This window comes from Platalea leucorodia (assembly GCF_965183815.1).
Source record: "Platalea leucorodia genome assembly, chromosome: 15".
Taxonomy (NCBI): Eukaryota; Metazoa; Chordata; class Aves; order Pelecaniformes; family Threskiornithidae; genus Platalea; species Platalea leucorodia.
Genome location: NC_138837.1, coordinates 9049182 through 9065686, shown reverse-complemented (window position 1 = coordinate 9065686; position 16505 = coordinate 9049182). Strand labels below are relative to the sequence as shown.

The window sequence follows — 16505 nt, the reverse complement described above, 5'->3', positions numbered from 1 at the left end:
AGCAGAGGGTTAAGGGGGGAGAAAAATCAGGTCACTTCATTTCTCTAGTTTGGCAAGGTTATTCCCCCAATTCCCAGGACTGAGCAGCAGCTACTAGAACAACCTGGCTGACTCCTCCTCCTCCCCTTGGTCCCCAGACAAGGGGAGGATGAGCCAGGCTGCATGGCAGAGGTGGTTCAAGTACACACAGAGGGAGAGGAGAATTGAAAATGGCTCCACACTACAGTTAGTGTTGTTGAAGCATTCATCCTAGCACAAGCCATGAGCCTCCTAGGCGGATCTGGGAAAGGGTGGCCCCAAAGCAGTACTGAGGATGTCTTCAGACAAGGTCAAAGTAGCCCTCAAAGAGGGAGCTAACACCTGCCAGCCCAATCAGCATCCCCAAGCCCAACCAGCATCACCAGGTAACTGATTCTCAAGATGTTTGGTGTGAAACAGGACAAGTGACAAGCTGGCTGTGTCACCCCAGGCTCTGGGAGCTGAAGGCAGCGGCAGCACCAGCCTTTCCTTGCAGGGCACGCAAGGTGGGCAGAAAAGCTTTTACTGGCAGCTTACCCTCTTCCCCAACCAGCGAGGGCACAGCCACATCCACATCCCCTCCTGTAACCTCAGCCTAAGGGCACAAACCTTACTTGATAACTGGATCCTCAGCCACACAGCCAAGAGGCATCTCACAGCTTGTTAGCTGGATGCTGCGGGGCGAGATGAATCCTTGGCACTAATTCAAGTGATAGGTCAAGGTACCTGGAGCTGTTGTCTGATTTCTGTTTGTTTCTATGAGCCTTGTAGCAATCATTGCTTTTGTTTGCAATCTGTAAATGAGCCTCTTCCTTACCTAATCCCACACCACGGATGGCTGGCAGCGCACCGCTCCATCCCCACAGCGCTCTCCAAAACCAGCGCCCCAGTACTCATATCCCTCATTAACTCCCAACCGCATGAAGCTGCACACAGCTGAAGAACCATTTTCCAAGGGGGCTGCAGATGTGCCTGAACCTGCAGGGTCCTGACAGTGTGTGGGGGACAGCATCTAAACAGCTATGCATACCAAGCACCCACCATGAGGAAGGGTGGTGGGAGAAGTGGCTGCCCTACCCTTGCCATCCTTGAGGTCCCAGCCATCCCAAGGATGCCGTGTGGGATCAGGATCCCGGTACCCTGCTCCGCTGCCACTCCGCAGAGCCCTCGCCAAGCCGCATCCCAGCACGTGAGCAGGTCGGCGAGTTCAAATCATTAATTTCTGCGGCAGAGGGAGTCTGACAGGTCCGGTGCTGGTGTGAATAATGATGGATCTCCAGGAGAGGCCAAGCAAAACCTGCAGCTTAATCGTAGCTAGAGAATCCCTTTTAGAGAAACTTGGTGGGCAATCATCAGACCCCCACTCCCTTTGGGGCGTTAACCACTGCCCTCCATCCAGTCGTTCCCCTCATTGCAATTTTACACCGCTGACGGCTGCCATGCTGCTGCAGCTGACAGCGGCCAGACAGGGCTGCCCATCCCTTTCCTTCTGCCTTATCAAACCTGCCCCCCAACACAGACCTCTGCAGAACAATGCTCCCAAAATGGTCCAATGCTTGCAAAATAAGTGGTAAATTCAACTCTCGGGCTGCTCTCTGCTCCCCCAGCAATCACTGCTGTCACCACCTTGGTTTTATCTGTGGTCTCATGAGTTTGGTGCAATGAGGAAAACCATGCCCAGGACAGCAGGAGAGCTCAGGCTTGCCTAAGGGGTGTCTGGCAATGAGTTCATAACCAGATATGCCTCTGCAAAGGGAAACAGAGATACCTGACATTGCTCAAGCACCAGTCGGCTTTGCTGCCATTCTCCTGCAGGCAGATTTCTTGCCTCCCCATCCGAAAAAAGATAAGCGGGCTCCTCTGCCCTGAGGAGCTAGAAAGAAGGAAGCTAGAAGGGAAAACAACCAGTTTCCCTGTTGGATAAAGAGCAACACAAGGGAAAGTGCCAAACCCCTGAAAGCCAAGCGTTTCCCAGCAGAACTGGGGCTGATGCTCCTGCTCACTCCCTCTCCAGCTGCTGCCATAGCGAATCCAGCCTGGCCCAGCCCGGGGGAGCTCCCACCAAGGGCAAAGCCCAGCCAGTCCAACCAGCTCCCTTCAAAAATAATTATTTTCCTGCAGTTTTAGATAATTGGATTTTAAAAATAAGCACAATTACGAGGGTTTTTTTCCCCCCTTTTCCTTTGGTGCACATCATGAACACAAGGCTGCTGCTCAGAGCTGGCAGAGACCTTTTGAAGGCTGAAACGGAGCTTGCTCCCTCTTGTCGGGAGGACGGAGGTGGGAGGGAGGAGGTGGCGTGGGAGCACTGACAGGTAAAAATAACCACACTTGGCCTGATGTTGCTCCCAATTAAGCCAGTGGGAATTTTGCCTAATGTCCTACAGCAGCAAGATCCAGACACACACACACACAAAAAATAATCCTTTCCTATATTAGCAGCCCTATGATGATCAGAGAAAGTCACATATGCATAAGCTTCTTCCCCTTGTTTCACACCGGCAGGTATTCGAGCATCCCCTTCACCAGCGTCAGGTGCTGCAGAGGCTGGAGGAACTTGGTGGGCAATCATCAGATCCGCATCACCATCCCCCACAGCACTGCATCTCCTCCGGTTTAGGCACAGTTACTCCACAAAGAGCTTGGCAAGTTTTTTTCCAAGGAATGGTTTATCTGCTCAGACAGTTTCACATCAGCTGAAACTAAAGCGTAAGTGGTTTTGGGGAGGATATGGAAAGTGTGCAAGAGTAGAAACATTTCATTCTGACACTTCCCTGAACCAAAAGCGCTCTGCCTTTTCACAGTGTAATGTTGCCTTGTGAAACTAAGCCCAACTTATTTTTAAATGGGGAAAAAAAAAACCAACCAAACTGAAAGCAAACATCATATTTCTGGGGACAAATACGATATTGCATTTCATCCTGTCGTTAACACTTACTCCCATCTTTGGGATTTGCCAACCAAATGAAAATTCAGTCTCTTGTAGTGCTGCAATGCAAAAATCTTTCACAACCAGCTTTAAGCTGTTCTGCATCAGGTTCGTCACAGTTCACCTTTACACAAGCCAATGCCTGATACTGACAACATTTTAACTGACGCAAACATTTCTAATTTGCATTCAAACAAGAATAACTACCAAGGGAAGAGAGATAACACAAGGTTTGAAGGAAAAAGTAAGATATTTCACTCCTTTTCCGAAGACCAGCCCAGCCTTCAAGCCCGCAGGCTCTCTCTGGCAGCTGAAATGGAAAAAGCAAACCCCAGGGTGAGGAGCATCACCCAGCTCCCCGTGTCCCCAGGGTCAGAGCCCGCACTGTACTGACGGAAAGCCAGAGACAATGCACGAGCCCCCACCATTTCTGCAGGGAGGTAAGGAATGTGCCGGGTGTCCCCCAGCATGGAGCACAGCCTTGCTGGCAAGACAGCGGAGGGAACAGCACCCCACGCCCTGCCGGCATCCCCGGCCGAGGAGCACCCCGAGGCAGGCGATGCGAGGTCTGCAGCCCTGGAAAACGTTCTCCATCATTAGCAATTACCTTGGAGCCAGGGGCCAGCCACCCCCAGCCACCACCACATCTTCCAGAGAACTCAGCATGCACCAGAGTTTTCCTGGATTAAAGTTTCGTGACAACTTTAATGCCATATGTAGTTTTGAGCCTGGCAGTTTAAAGCAATTAGATCTAGGCTGGTAGCTGCAAAGCATTTCTATGTTTACATCAATGTTTCAAAGGTACCGATCAAACACTCCCGGCACTTTACACACAGAATTAGCACAGGGCTCCCGGATGGAATTGCTCTCTGGGAGCCCTGCAGCTCAGCGAGACCCACGGCACCAGAATACCCTATCTATGCAGGACAGGGATGCTCCTTCCTCTCCAACCACTCTGCAAACCAGGAGCCAAGGCAGACCTACCCCACCAAAGCCTGGCTTTTCCATCTGCTTCATTCAGGCTGAGAGAAAAAGCACTAAGAAAAGGTCAAGCTAGCAGCTACGCCCCGCGGCGCTGTAGATGCACAAGTATTTTCTCCCAGACAGATGGTGGGAAGAGGAAGAGCAAGGAGGAGGAAGGAAGGGAACAAGTTCAAGACACGAATCTGAAATCGGCAAATTCCCTGCGCAGCCCAGCGTGCCGCGCGATAAAAATACACGGCTTGCTGTCGCCAGCAGCGCGAAGGGACCCGCCGTGGGGGCGAAGGCAGACGCACATGATGCCTTGCTGCGTGTCCCACCTTGAGCCATGAGCTAACGCTGCTCTGATACTCCTCACCCCGTCTCTAAAACCTTCCTTCTGCAGTTTTTCTCCATCTCCTCACCACTTCAGCATCCCCCTTCCATCTCTAGCACCCCCTGACCACACTGGTCACTTTTCCAACGTGAGCTCTTACTTTCTCTCCTCCATCCTCTTTTCTCAGCACGTCGAGGATGGGAATTTTCTAAGGCTGCAGATTCCTCCCACACATTCGATGCCATCTGCAAAAAGCAAACCCCTCCCAAACGCTTCCCATGGCTGCTTTTCCCCCAGTACCAACTCTGATTGCTCTGGGGATGACACAAGAAAGTTAGTTTGCTGCTCAGTTCGGATGAACTAAGAGTATTTATTCAGCCTTGCTTTATCAGAGATGCAAATCAAGCACTCCAGTTACATGTTTTAACACAGTGGCGGGGGGGGGGGGGGGGGGGAAATCTGCTAGATAGAAAGCTATAAAGTGTCTAATGTATTCACAGTAGCTAAGGTAGAAAACAGAGCGAGATTAGTGAAAAATTATTAACATAACAGGTGTCATTGTCACAAAAGTGACACTTTAAAGACAAATCCCCCCAAAATGAATTCCCTAAATACAAGAGCACATCGTTAACTACATTTAGTCCCTGTTTTATACCATCTCTGCAAAGGAGGAGGAGAGCAGAGCAGAGGGGGAGGGTGAAAGAGGCTGCTTCTCCCAGCCTACAAAAAGTTGGTTAATGGCACATTATGGAAATGAAACTTGAAGCCGAAGAATGTCTTGATCCCAGGAAAGAGCAGACACCACCGACAGCGTCGGGGCAAGAGGACTGGAAGGCTTGCTTCTAGCTTCGCCCACCAGCTACCCCTCCCTGCGCCAGTCCAAACGCACGTGCGGGACTTTATTACTGGCTCCAAGGTGCTCCAGACAGCACAGGGCAGATAAAGGTTATTAGGGTGAAGTTCAGCTTCCAGCTGTGTTGAGCTCCAGTCCCCAAATCAACAGGGCATGCAAGTGCTTCGCCCCACTGCCTTGGGCCACTAGTCCCAGCAAAGGTCCCACCAGCCTCTTTGGCCACCCCAAAGCAGCTCAGGGAAGAGCTCAGGGCCACCTTCAGCAGACTAGGGAGGACTGCTGATGGGACACTGCTCCAGGCAAGGCTCTAACGGCTTGTTCTGTCATCAGCATGGAGCCTGTGGCTCCCATCCGCCCCCCAGGGATTTGGGGATGCTCGGTCCATCTGCACATTGGGGTGGGCGCCTCCTTTTCCTCTTCCCACATGCGAGGAGCGGGGATGCGATTCTCGCACAGGGACGCACCGAATCCAGCTCCTGGGTTTTTAGGGCTTTTCTTTTTTGTTTTGTTTTTAATAAAAACAGCTCATTGGAGATCAATTTAGCTTTTTAATACCTTTCAGATAGGGAAATCTGCTGCAGCAGCAATCCTCTTCCTCCCTTAATTAATTCCTAAACATATCACAAGCTGGAAGTGCATGTTTTATGAATCTGGTTGACCTCCTGGTGCAGAAATGATGACACAGATGTTGTGCCTTCTTCACTACCTCATTACTCATGTTACACCATTTTTTTTCCCCCAATTGAGCTGGCTGACAGGAGCTCCAATGCTGCCATCAGCAAGACACACTGCAAGGAGCCAGAGTAAGGCTCAAGCAACATTTTGCATCCACTGGAGCACCTGGCTCCATTGGAGTGGCCAGCCATGCCGTAGGACATGCCATCACGCAAGGTGTGAGCACATGGTTGGGAGGATAGTAAAGCTATTGGGAGGTCAAGGAGGACGAAATACTGTTGGGTTGGAAAATGAGGCACCACTCAAATGATGTCCAAGCAGATGGGAATGCTGGAGCTGAAGGAGCCTGCACATGAATGTGTCTGAAGCCCGCAGGACCCAGAGTGATCCCTTGGAGAGCTGTTTGCTGGAGAGGATGGGAATCGCCCTGGCTCTGCAAAGGGTTTCAGCCTTTTCTCCCATTCTGTGCACACCAGGATAAGCCCAACTGCACTGGTATGACATTATATCCATCTAGAGAATAACCCCTGCCAGCACATGCAGATAGAAAGGCAATTGGGTTTGCGCAGCTGTTTGGAGAAGACCTCACCATCCTGTCCAACATGCTGGACAGATACTGTGTTCAGGGCAGCTGAGGCACCAAGGGGTTCATCCTGCTGGGGTGTGGCTGCCATCGCACCCCAGCAATTGAGCAGGACAAGCACAATGCCACCCACACATGGTGCTTTGTGCAGCCAAGCTGAAAGCCGAGAGCCTAATGAGACACAGGCTCCCTGAGGAAACATGGGCAGCAGAGCATGGAGGGAGGGAGAGTTGTGATATGGGTCACAGATAATGGCAAAAAAGAAGAAAAAAAAAAAAGGCAAATGAATGCATTTGTCATGGCCCTTGCTGGGTGACGGCAGCTTCAGAAAGAAGAGCAGCAGCTCTTAAAACCTCACTTGCTCTTGGATATTCCTGCAGGACTTCAGAAACTAGAGAGCTGCCCCAGCCCGAGTCAGCCGTGAGAAACTGCACTCGCCGGGACCCACCTGCGCGGTGCATTGGGCGCATAGGACCCCTCCCCGGCTCCACTTCAGAGCAGGATGCTAAATCAGAGCAAAGTGTTTAAGAGCACACTTTGTACCCATCTCAGAAGCTGACAGAGCACAGCACCAATGGCTGATCATTGGGGAAACATCAGGATGCAGAAGAACAAGAAGAAAAAAGGAAACTCGTATAAATAAGAGCTGAAAAAAATCCGCTGAGAGACCTAGAAACCAGCAGCTAACTTGTGTACTGCCAGTTACAGCCAGCAGAAAGTAGGCATTAAAAATAAAAAATAATAATATAAAAAAAGCAGCCTGATGAGGTCTGGTCACCTTTTATTCCAGACACTGAAACGGTCCCTTGCAGGGCAACGGTACAAGATGAAACAAGGCTTTTGCTTGTTACCGTTCTCAAAAAAGCCCACCTTATTTCTGCTGGAGATGGAGCAGAGGCAACACATAGCTTGTTTACACACCTGCACACCATGCAGGCATGGTCCCAGCTCTGATCTCCCACAGCCAGGACTTTTACCGGCATCGCTCACGCAGGCTTAAGGGAGGAAAACCCATCCCTTCACCAGCAGGAGGGGATGCAGTTTTTGCATCCTCTTCCCAAACCTGTATCCCAGGCACGCACAGGGCCAGGAGGAGCCACTGGGTGCAATGGCCCTACCGAAGGTCTGCGAGGTGGGTCAACGCAGAGATATAACATGCCTGTCCTACCCATCCCGACTCCTCCACATTCCCAGAGCCTGGTAAATAAGCCCCCATCTACGGCAAACGCTGCTGGACGTGGCCCCAGGTCCGAATTTACCACAACGCAGAACAATAATTAAACAGGGACACAGGATGGTGGGGAACAACAAAAAATAAATATCTCTTATGTTTTGTTAAATTCAGCAATTTACAAGGCTGGAATAATTAGTGGTATAAAATGTTTTGACACAAGCAGCCCCAATAATCATGATAAATCATATCAGGCATATGCCCAGATCCTTGAAGTGACAGATGACAAACAGAGCAGTGACAAGACGCTCCATCACGCAGGGAATCATTGAGTTAATGGAAGAATTATTGCTTCTGAAATCCACTCCAGTCCTATTGTGGGGAACATTCCAATTTATCAAAGCCAAATGAACATTAATTGCTGCAGCCTGGTAAGTTTTCGAGCTGCTGTGACCTTCATTGAATTTTAATCCAAAACAGATAAGATTTACTTCCACACAAGAGGAAACAACACAATTAAACCCAAATGACAGCTAAGATTATGGGGAAAACACACAACAGGCGTAATGACAAAAATATTGATTCCTTTCTACTTGACACTGCGCAAAAAAAAAAAAGGTAAATAAATAAAATCTAGCATTTGCATATTTGTTTTTTCCCCTTCCTTCCTTCTTTTCATTTGGGAGACAAATTTTAGATGCTCAAGCCAAGAGGAAAGGGGTGGCAGACAGTAATGGAGACTGAATTCCCTTTAACTGCAGTAATTAATGTTATGTCTCTTTGGGGAGAGATTAAAAAAAAAAAACAGTGAGGAAAGAAAAAAAATAAAAACCAAGTATTATTTTGCTATCAAAGATGCCCTTGAGCTCAGGAAGGGAGGTGTGAAGAGGGTCACAGTCAGTCAGTGCCCACAGCTTTGGCAGGGGCTGATGGTGGCCCCAAGGACATGCGGTCACAGACACTGGTGGCCCCTTTCCTGCTGCACTGGAAGCAAACCCACCCCAAACCAGAAAGCTACACACTGACAGCCAAAACCACTGGAAGGAGGAGTAAACCCAGGATTTACACACACACACCCCCCCACATCCCCCCACATGGAGTCCCCATGCAGCACAGAAGGGGGTCTTGGCTTTAAAGGCAGAGCAGGAGCAACCAGCCAAGTCATAAACATCTACACAAATCCAAAACAATGTTCCTGTCAGAGGGAGCTCAGCTTGGAGATGTCTCGCTGTCCAATAAAGCTTTGCCAGAGTACTCCCTAAGCAGGGGATTAGCAAGATCCCCCAGGCAAACCTTCCCTGGCTTTCTATAATTCAGCCAGAGGATGAGGAGACAGGTAAAAGTAAGTGTTACAGCCACTTAAAGGAGATGGAAGGAAGCACTTTCCCGTGTCTCCTCCTGTCCCCCCTAGCAAGACGCTGGGCTGATGATGAACGGGGGACGCAGACCCTGAATGCCAAGGCAGCAGTGGGAACAGTGTTTTAGTCTATAGAGAGAACACAAGAGACATCAGGCTTTATGATAGACAGCAGAAGGAAAAGTATTTGAGAAGCTGAAAGGAGGACATGGGGATGTCCAGCTGCATCTCAAGGCAGGAGAAGGGATACAGACACAGTGGGCGCAGGGGAGGACAGGAGCCGGGTACCACACAGCCCCCTGTGCTGGGATCCGGCAGCTGCCAAGCACAGCACAGCCGGGGAACCCCACCGCTGGGGAGGCAGGAGGGCTGGAGTGATGAGGGATTTCTGGGATGCGATTTAGCTAGGGCCAGGGAGGAAAGTAAAGACGTGGGAAAGCAGCCTGAACAGAGCTCAAGGGCTCGGATGAAATATTTCACCCAAGAAATAAAAGACTTTCGCCCTATTTTACTTCAGCTACAGAACTCCATGTGGTCTTGGGGCGGGGGGGAACCAAACAACAACAAAACACACATTTATCTTCTGCTAGTAACTCAAAACTTGGCTCAGGTTCACTCAAAAAGTTAATGAATCTTCTAAAAAAAAAAAAAAAAGGCAAAGTTTCAAGTTTGTGCTGCAATCCTGACCCAGGGAAGAAACAGCCAGGGCTTCTGCCTCCCCAGGGACACGCATGCAGCCCAAACGACATCCCAGACCCACATCCCTGCCTGGGACCTCAGCTCCCATTGCAAGGAGTACAAGGATTTATAAAGAAAGTGGAATTATGGCTCATTTTGTGCAGGAGGAACTCTCCTGTCTTCCCCTTGCTTTTGCAGAAGGGCAGGAGAGTCTCAGGGCATGAGTTAACTCTAACAACAAAGCCACAGATGCTCCCATGCTGTCGGCTTCAGTGAGATGTGGCAAAGCATATCTTCACTGGTTAACCCTGGATTAGAGTGCAAAAACGTTTCTTCTGTGATATGCACAGCAATGCCTTCAGCTCCAGCCCACCGGCATCACTGCTCCTGTGCTCTAAGGCACGGCAAATGAAGGCTCTGGGCAGGAATTTCTCAGAGAAAGTAATTTCTCTCTCCAAAGCATCAATTCACTACAATCATCACATTGTTTTTTAGAAAGATCAGCTTCAGCAGGGTCTGAGGACCAGGACTGAATCTCTCCCTACTAAAGAAAATCTGCATTTCAAGCAGTTGCAATAATCACCAGGCTGCAGAGCCAGTGTTCCCTTGCAGTCACGGGCCTCTTCTCCACAGCTCAGGTTTGCCCACAAAAGCTAAGCAATCCCACATGCAAACCAGCGATCAAGCTTTTCACACTCCAGACTTGGTTTTTGCTGTCTTCATTCCTTGCTCTGCCTCTCATTTACTTTTTCAGGCTCATTTTCTAAGTATACTAGTTTTACCTTCTTCCCCTCCAAAACTCCATCACACTGACATTTTTAGCAGGACATAAGAAGTGTTCCCTATCCAACCCAGTAAGCTGCAGTCCCCGATTCCCCTCCCTTCTGCCATCCTGCTATCATACTGCCTCTTATCTGGCCCAACAGCCTTAATGAAAAGCTTCTCTCTGTGCTCACATGCACTCAGTGCTCAATCTAAAGCCCCACTAACAAGGGCTGAGACACTCTAAAAAAACAGATTTAAGTTGTAAAAGCCCAATAGCCGCTTGTTCAAATAGGAAAAAAAAAAAAAAAAAAAAAGGCTTTGTGCAGCCACCGTCTCTGCTCCTCCTTCCAAAATGAAGAACAGAAGGCATGGAGATGACGCACGGGTTCGGAGATATGAACCTTTTGCAGAGGGTTGCTGCAATGGGATCCCCAATCCTATAAAAGACTTTCTTTGGGCAAATAGATGACATGCATATACACAGGATCTACAAGCCTAACTTCTTTTATTGACAGGATAGTTTATCCCAATGGGAGTTCAGGGACAATACATTTAGTCCCATTTTACAGATGGAGCTCTAAAGCACAGAGGAATGATGGAGCAGATCCAAATATGTAGGCAACCACCTCATAAGATACTGGAATAAGCATTTTTAAATGGCAACAGAGGACATACACAATCTGTTAATAAAAGGTCACATAAACACCTGAGATGGAGATATTCAAAGCATCTGGATCATCTTTTTACTTTTAGGTCAGGCTCATCCTTTGCCAGAGAAGAATCATGCTACAGCCCATATACACTTGATAGGTAAAACTTAGTTTCAGAAAGCTTCAGAAAGAAATGACCAGGCCCAAAATCTTGCCTTTGCACATGCCCAAACGCAAGACAAAGGAGAAATACTCCTCTAATACACCTCACCAGTTGCCAGCAGAGGCAGGAGGAACCACGAGCTTCCTTGTCACCCTCCCAACAGCTTCTTCCCTACAGTCTGTTATTTCATTGTATTTCATTTTCTTAAAAGACCAACCACTCTTTTTCCTGGCCCATTCAGACACATCTCTCCCTCTCTGGAGGCCCAACTGAGAAGGGACATGGACATTTGCAAACCAGACTCACCACCCTGCTCCTTATCACCACTCTCCCACCACAATCTGGCTGCCAGCCGCCATCCTCTCCCAGAGGGTCCTCTGTCCCCTCTGATGCCATTGGCAGCTTTGACTCACCATGACCGAAATATGAAGAATGTGCATCTGCTCCTCCACTATCTCCGAAGGCTCCTGGAGGCTGGGGGGGGTGGCCCGGGAGAGCTGCTCAGCACTGCTCATGGAGACGTGGAAGTACAGGGTGCCATTCTCCAGCCACTGCTGCTTCCAGTGCACCAGCGAAATGTCAGCCACGGTCCCCGACATCTCTGCAGGGACAAAACATGCAACTGAGGATCAGTTTTTGCCACAGTGCTAAAAGGTGGTATTCTTAACAGTCCTGGAAATCAGAACTTTTGAGTCTTACCCCTAGTACTGCTTCTGATCTACAGGATGAGCTTGAGCATTGTTATTTGACCTCTGTCTGCTATTTCCCCCATATATGAACAGTAACAGTTGTCTTCCTTAATAAAAAGCAAGGGGCTAGAGAGTGCCTTGGGATTTCTGCACTAGAAAGGCAACAACAGTAAATAACATGTTGCACAAGGTGCCTTTAACCTCCTATAGCTCTCCCAGCAAAAAGGCTCCTAGAGATCTGTAGCCAAGCCCAAGGGAGGTTTGCTGCTTGGCACAGGGCGGAGGGAGGACACTTGGTGCCAAGCAAGCCAAAATGCAGACATCAGTACATACTCTGCTGGCATTTACATCGAAACCTTCTTCCAGGTTGCGAGGTAGCACTACAGCTGTATTTAACAGGGACAGTCCCAGCACAGACTAATGAGCACCAGCAAGAAGAGATAACCACCAGGCTTGACAAATATCTATTGACCTTGGGGTTGCATGTCTGTCCGTCTTCTTCTGCAGCCTTCTATTAGTTTTACATCCCACCCGATCCTGAATTACAGTGCAAGCACCCTGGGAGCTGGGATTACAGCATCCCAGCACACATAGCCACTGCGGCAGCTTCCCCCGACTTAGGGTTCCACATCTGACTAATTAGGGGCTCGGACAACCCAGGTACCACGTAACTAAAAGCCAGCCCCAGATCTGCAGTCTCCAGCACAACCAGAGCCAGCAGCTCCAAGCCTCAGCTTCAGCTCCTGCCTTGGCCAGGCAGCAGCAGACGCAGGCAGGAGCGCTGACAGTTCCACAGCTGCCCATCAAGTTTTAAACGGATCTCTGCAAAGAACTGATTTGGCAGTTTGGCAGCTGAATCAAAACCGAAAAAAAAATACTAGCGCAAAATGAGCCAAAATATTTCTCCTTCCACCACCTCTTTTTTTGTGTTTGTTTTTCCATTTGCAATATAAGCAATGGGAAGCAAGTCAGGTCCTCTTAGTCACTGGGCCCACAGCTTCAGCAATCACCTGCTTTGTGGGAGACCCAAATTCAATTCCCTCCTGTTTGGGAAGAGCGACCAGCTATAACGGACCATGACCTGCAGTCTGCATGGTGTGGCTGCTCCAGAAAGGCCGACAGCACGAGTTCAGGTTCCCCTGGCACCACGGTGGGAACAGAGACAAGGTCCTCCTCTGCACCTTGGCTGCAGGGGACCAGCGGGGAGGATGGGGCTTGTTCCCCTGTGGGAAAAGCGGCCAGGGAATGGCAGTGGCATTCTGCATTTCATTTTCTTGAACCCAGCTGGGCAAAAGCACATCCAGTTCCAGCTCCCAGTGGAGATGAAGGAAGGAACAAGCCCATCTAAGACTGTTCTGAGGAGTTACCCACACCTTTCAGGACAAGATGCTTCAAGACACTTGGGCGCAGGCTACAAGACCAGGCACTTCCACTTCCTACCCAGCAAAAAAACCCTCTTGATCCCTCAGGACCAATTTTTCTTACCCCTGAAACCAATACGTTTTCCAGCAGCAAACTCCTGGCTTTCCACCATGGATTAAAACTGAGCCAGTCACAGAGAAGTCCCCATCACCCTCCTGGTCCTGCAGGATCTCCCCTCGCTGCACAGCCCAGCTGAGAGCAGGGACAAGGTTACCCTGTTACTGCCAACTCCCTGATTCAGCACCTCACTAATTACACTACTGACATACCTGAGCCAGCTGCACTGTCACCTGAATCTAATCGGAGGGCTGTGCTCATTATCTCTGCCTCCCGAGCACAGCGTTGGTCATTATCCCCAATCTCTATGCACATCTGAGCACTCAAAGGAGAAAAACTAAACAGCTCCTGACCATGCATGGGATCCATCAAGAGCCCACGCTTGCACTTTGGAGGGGACGCGTGGACTCCCTGTCATATCTCTGTCATTGCAATGAGATCGCTCCTAATAATCCTTTCCCTCCTTTAATATAAATAGCTGTTTGCTGGAGCAAATCAGTAGCAAGAGGTGTTGCTTGCACTCTTTACGCTGTAAATCAAGCCAGCGCTGTGGCTCACACTGCAGGACAGCAGCCTACACAACACCTGGGAATCTAATGAAATGAGTCTTGTGTCTCTCACTTCCAAAGAGGCTAAAGCAGACAGTTTCTTTTAGTTGCAAAAGTAAGAACAAAATAAGAAGAATATCAGGGCTGCTTAATTGCAGTCATTTTCCTAGCAGTATTTTAAAGGTCTGTAGTGAAAAGCATCTCCTTGTCTAATTAAAATTGAAACAAATGCTACTTTTTAGGGCTAAAAGCAGTAACTCAGCTTTGGGATCGATATCACAACCTCTTCCACAGATGCAAACAGGCCATGGGACAGCACAGAAGCATCAAGAGACAAGACTGGTTATGCAAAGCCATCTTAATTCTGTTCAGAGGGACAATCACCCATAGGGGACGATGATTTACAGTATTGCACACTCATCTCACACATGCCTGAAGCAGACCTTTCCAAAATAGCTCAGGAAAGGAGGCTATATCACCCAGACCACAGCACAGACCTGATGTGGGTGCCACCAGGACCCCACTGCTATGGTTCCCAAAGCCTACATCACATTAGGGAAGCAGAGAAAAAAAACTCCCGGGTCAATCTTTCTCCAAATTTTTTCCCTTACACACACATTTTTGCATAGGATGTTTAAAAGGATCACAGAGAACATTTCTGGAAAGTTCTGAGGTACAGGCAATTTTTTGGATTTTAGCCTAGACTGAAGATAAGCCTGTTTCATTTTCAAAAGGTCTCTTCCAAAAGTAGAAACTTCAATTTAGCATTCATTTCACATTTTTAAGCAAACCCAGCAGTGAGGCAATTTCTGACAAAAGTTGACTTGCCAAGCCTGGGTACCATTTACCATACATTTATAAATACCTGTATGCTCTTCACCCCTGCAGCCCGTGTTGCAGGAAACCTGGCCATTACTACTCCCAGCATTGCCAGGATATCATGAGCCTTCAATCAGATTCGCTGCTCACAAAAAAAGAAAAGCCTTTTCAAGCCCTGTTAGCTGCTGAACCCTTCAATATCTAAACGTAGGGAAGTTTCTTGGCCTCATATACTTGACACAAATATTATACTGCCAGTGTTTCACTGGACACGCATTGTCACTCCACTATCTACACGGTAGTTACAGCAGCGATAGCCCGTCCATCAGAAAGGATGCAATAGTCTGCAGCAAGATTGCCTGTTATCAGAGCTTTCAAATGCTTTTGGAACAAATTAAGGGCATTCCTGAACCAAAAGAGAATGAGATACAGTTAAGGTTTTAAATGGGCAGCAATAGAAAAGAACTTGTAGTCTATAGCTATTCAAAATCTCAGCACCAAGCAGACAGGGAGTTTTCAGTCAGGGTTCAAACACAGCTTCATGGGTAAAACACCAAGTAAAACCACCAAACAGACCACAAAACATCTGCCATGCCATCTTCCTACCTGCTCACTGCACCCAACAGAGAATAGCAAAGAAGGAACGATGAGGGTCCACAGCAGCCAGCCTGCCCACTTCTCCCCATCCAAAGCCCCCAGGCGACTGCATTCCTCCATCCCGCCCCAGAGCAGAGGACATGAGGAGCCTGTTCCCCTTGCGATGCAAGCAGAGATGTCTCCTCTCCAGCTTCACCTGGCTGCCTGCCCCCAACTCTTCCCACCTGCCCTTCGTCTCCCATCACGCAGCTCAGCTGAGCCCAAGGGCAGCCCTGCCTCCCCCCACAGCCCCACCAGCCTTCGGTATCACCTAACCATGGTTTGAAGTTAAGAAAAGGGCACACAGAGCACTTTCTTCTTTTTTTTGCCCTTCCTTAAGCTCTGGGTCCCATAAAACTCCAATTTCCACATTTTCCTTGGAAATCAAACAAGTGATTCAAACAAAACCTTTCCTGGGGCTCAGATCCTGACCTGGGCTTGTGCCCATCAGAGGGTCACCCGCCCAGGACAAGGCAGGGGGAGGCAGGGGACAGCAGCGACCACAGCAAGATCCCTTCCGACTGATTCTCTAATTCCATTTTTTCCTTCACTGTTGCTACAATCCTTACACATAAACATTTCACTGAAGTCTTCAACTCGTATTACAATCAAACTTAAAAGCAAAAGGGCCTAAATGCATTTGGTTGGGAACCAAGACGATTCCCATAAAAGCAGATTATGCTGACATGATGAATATAAAATGAAACAGCAGATATTAAAGTTGGAGGATTGCTACTCCATGCCTTCGGGCTCCTGGCTGCCCTACCCACCTCCTCCCTCTTCTCCGCCCCCTCCCACTCTGTTTTACTGAAGGCAGAGAGCAGGCAGAGATAGCCTTTTCACCTCTGCCTTCTCCAAGGCAGGCTGCCAGGCTTGAAATATTCACTAGCTCCCCCCAGCCCCCCCCGACCTTATGCAATGCTTCAACATTCATCAGTTATTCAGGAGGTTGCAGCCCTGCCTTATCTGTCATGGCGTTTTACAAAGCCTGTTTTGTATTTAATTGGCTTGTTCTTGCTAATCTACCATGATTATTGTATTTTTATTTCATTCTTGAAGGTCATTATTAAAATAAGCCGTTTTGCTTATGGCAGTTCATCCCTGCACAGTTCCCCACCCCCCGATAACCAAACTCTCCTTGTGCTTCCCCTCCTCTCTGGCCCTCCCAGCGCTGCTCAGACCCTGGGACCTGTCA

At 48.9% G+C, this 16505-nt stretch overlaps 1 protein-coding gene across 1 annotated transcript in view; it reads right to left on the bottom strand.

Moving 5' to 3' along the window:
* ASTN2 (astrotactin 2) overlaps positions 1-16505 on the bottom strand; it is a gene marked incomplete at both ends in the record, with an annotated part of 359009 nt that overhangs the window by 291349 nt on the left and 51155 nt on the right. The window contains one exon of the mRNA XM_082327894.1: positions 11553-11740. Within this exon, the coding sequence (XP_082184020.1) occupies positions 11553-11740 (188 nt within the window). The remainder of the gene's footprint in view (positions 1-11552; positions 11741-16505) is intronic.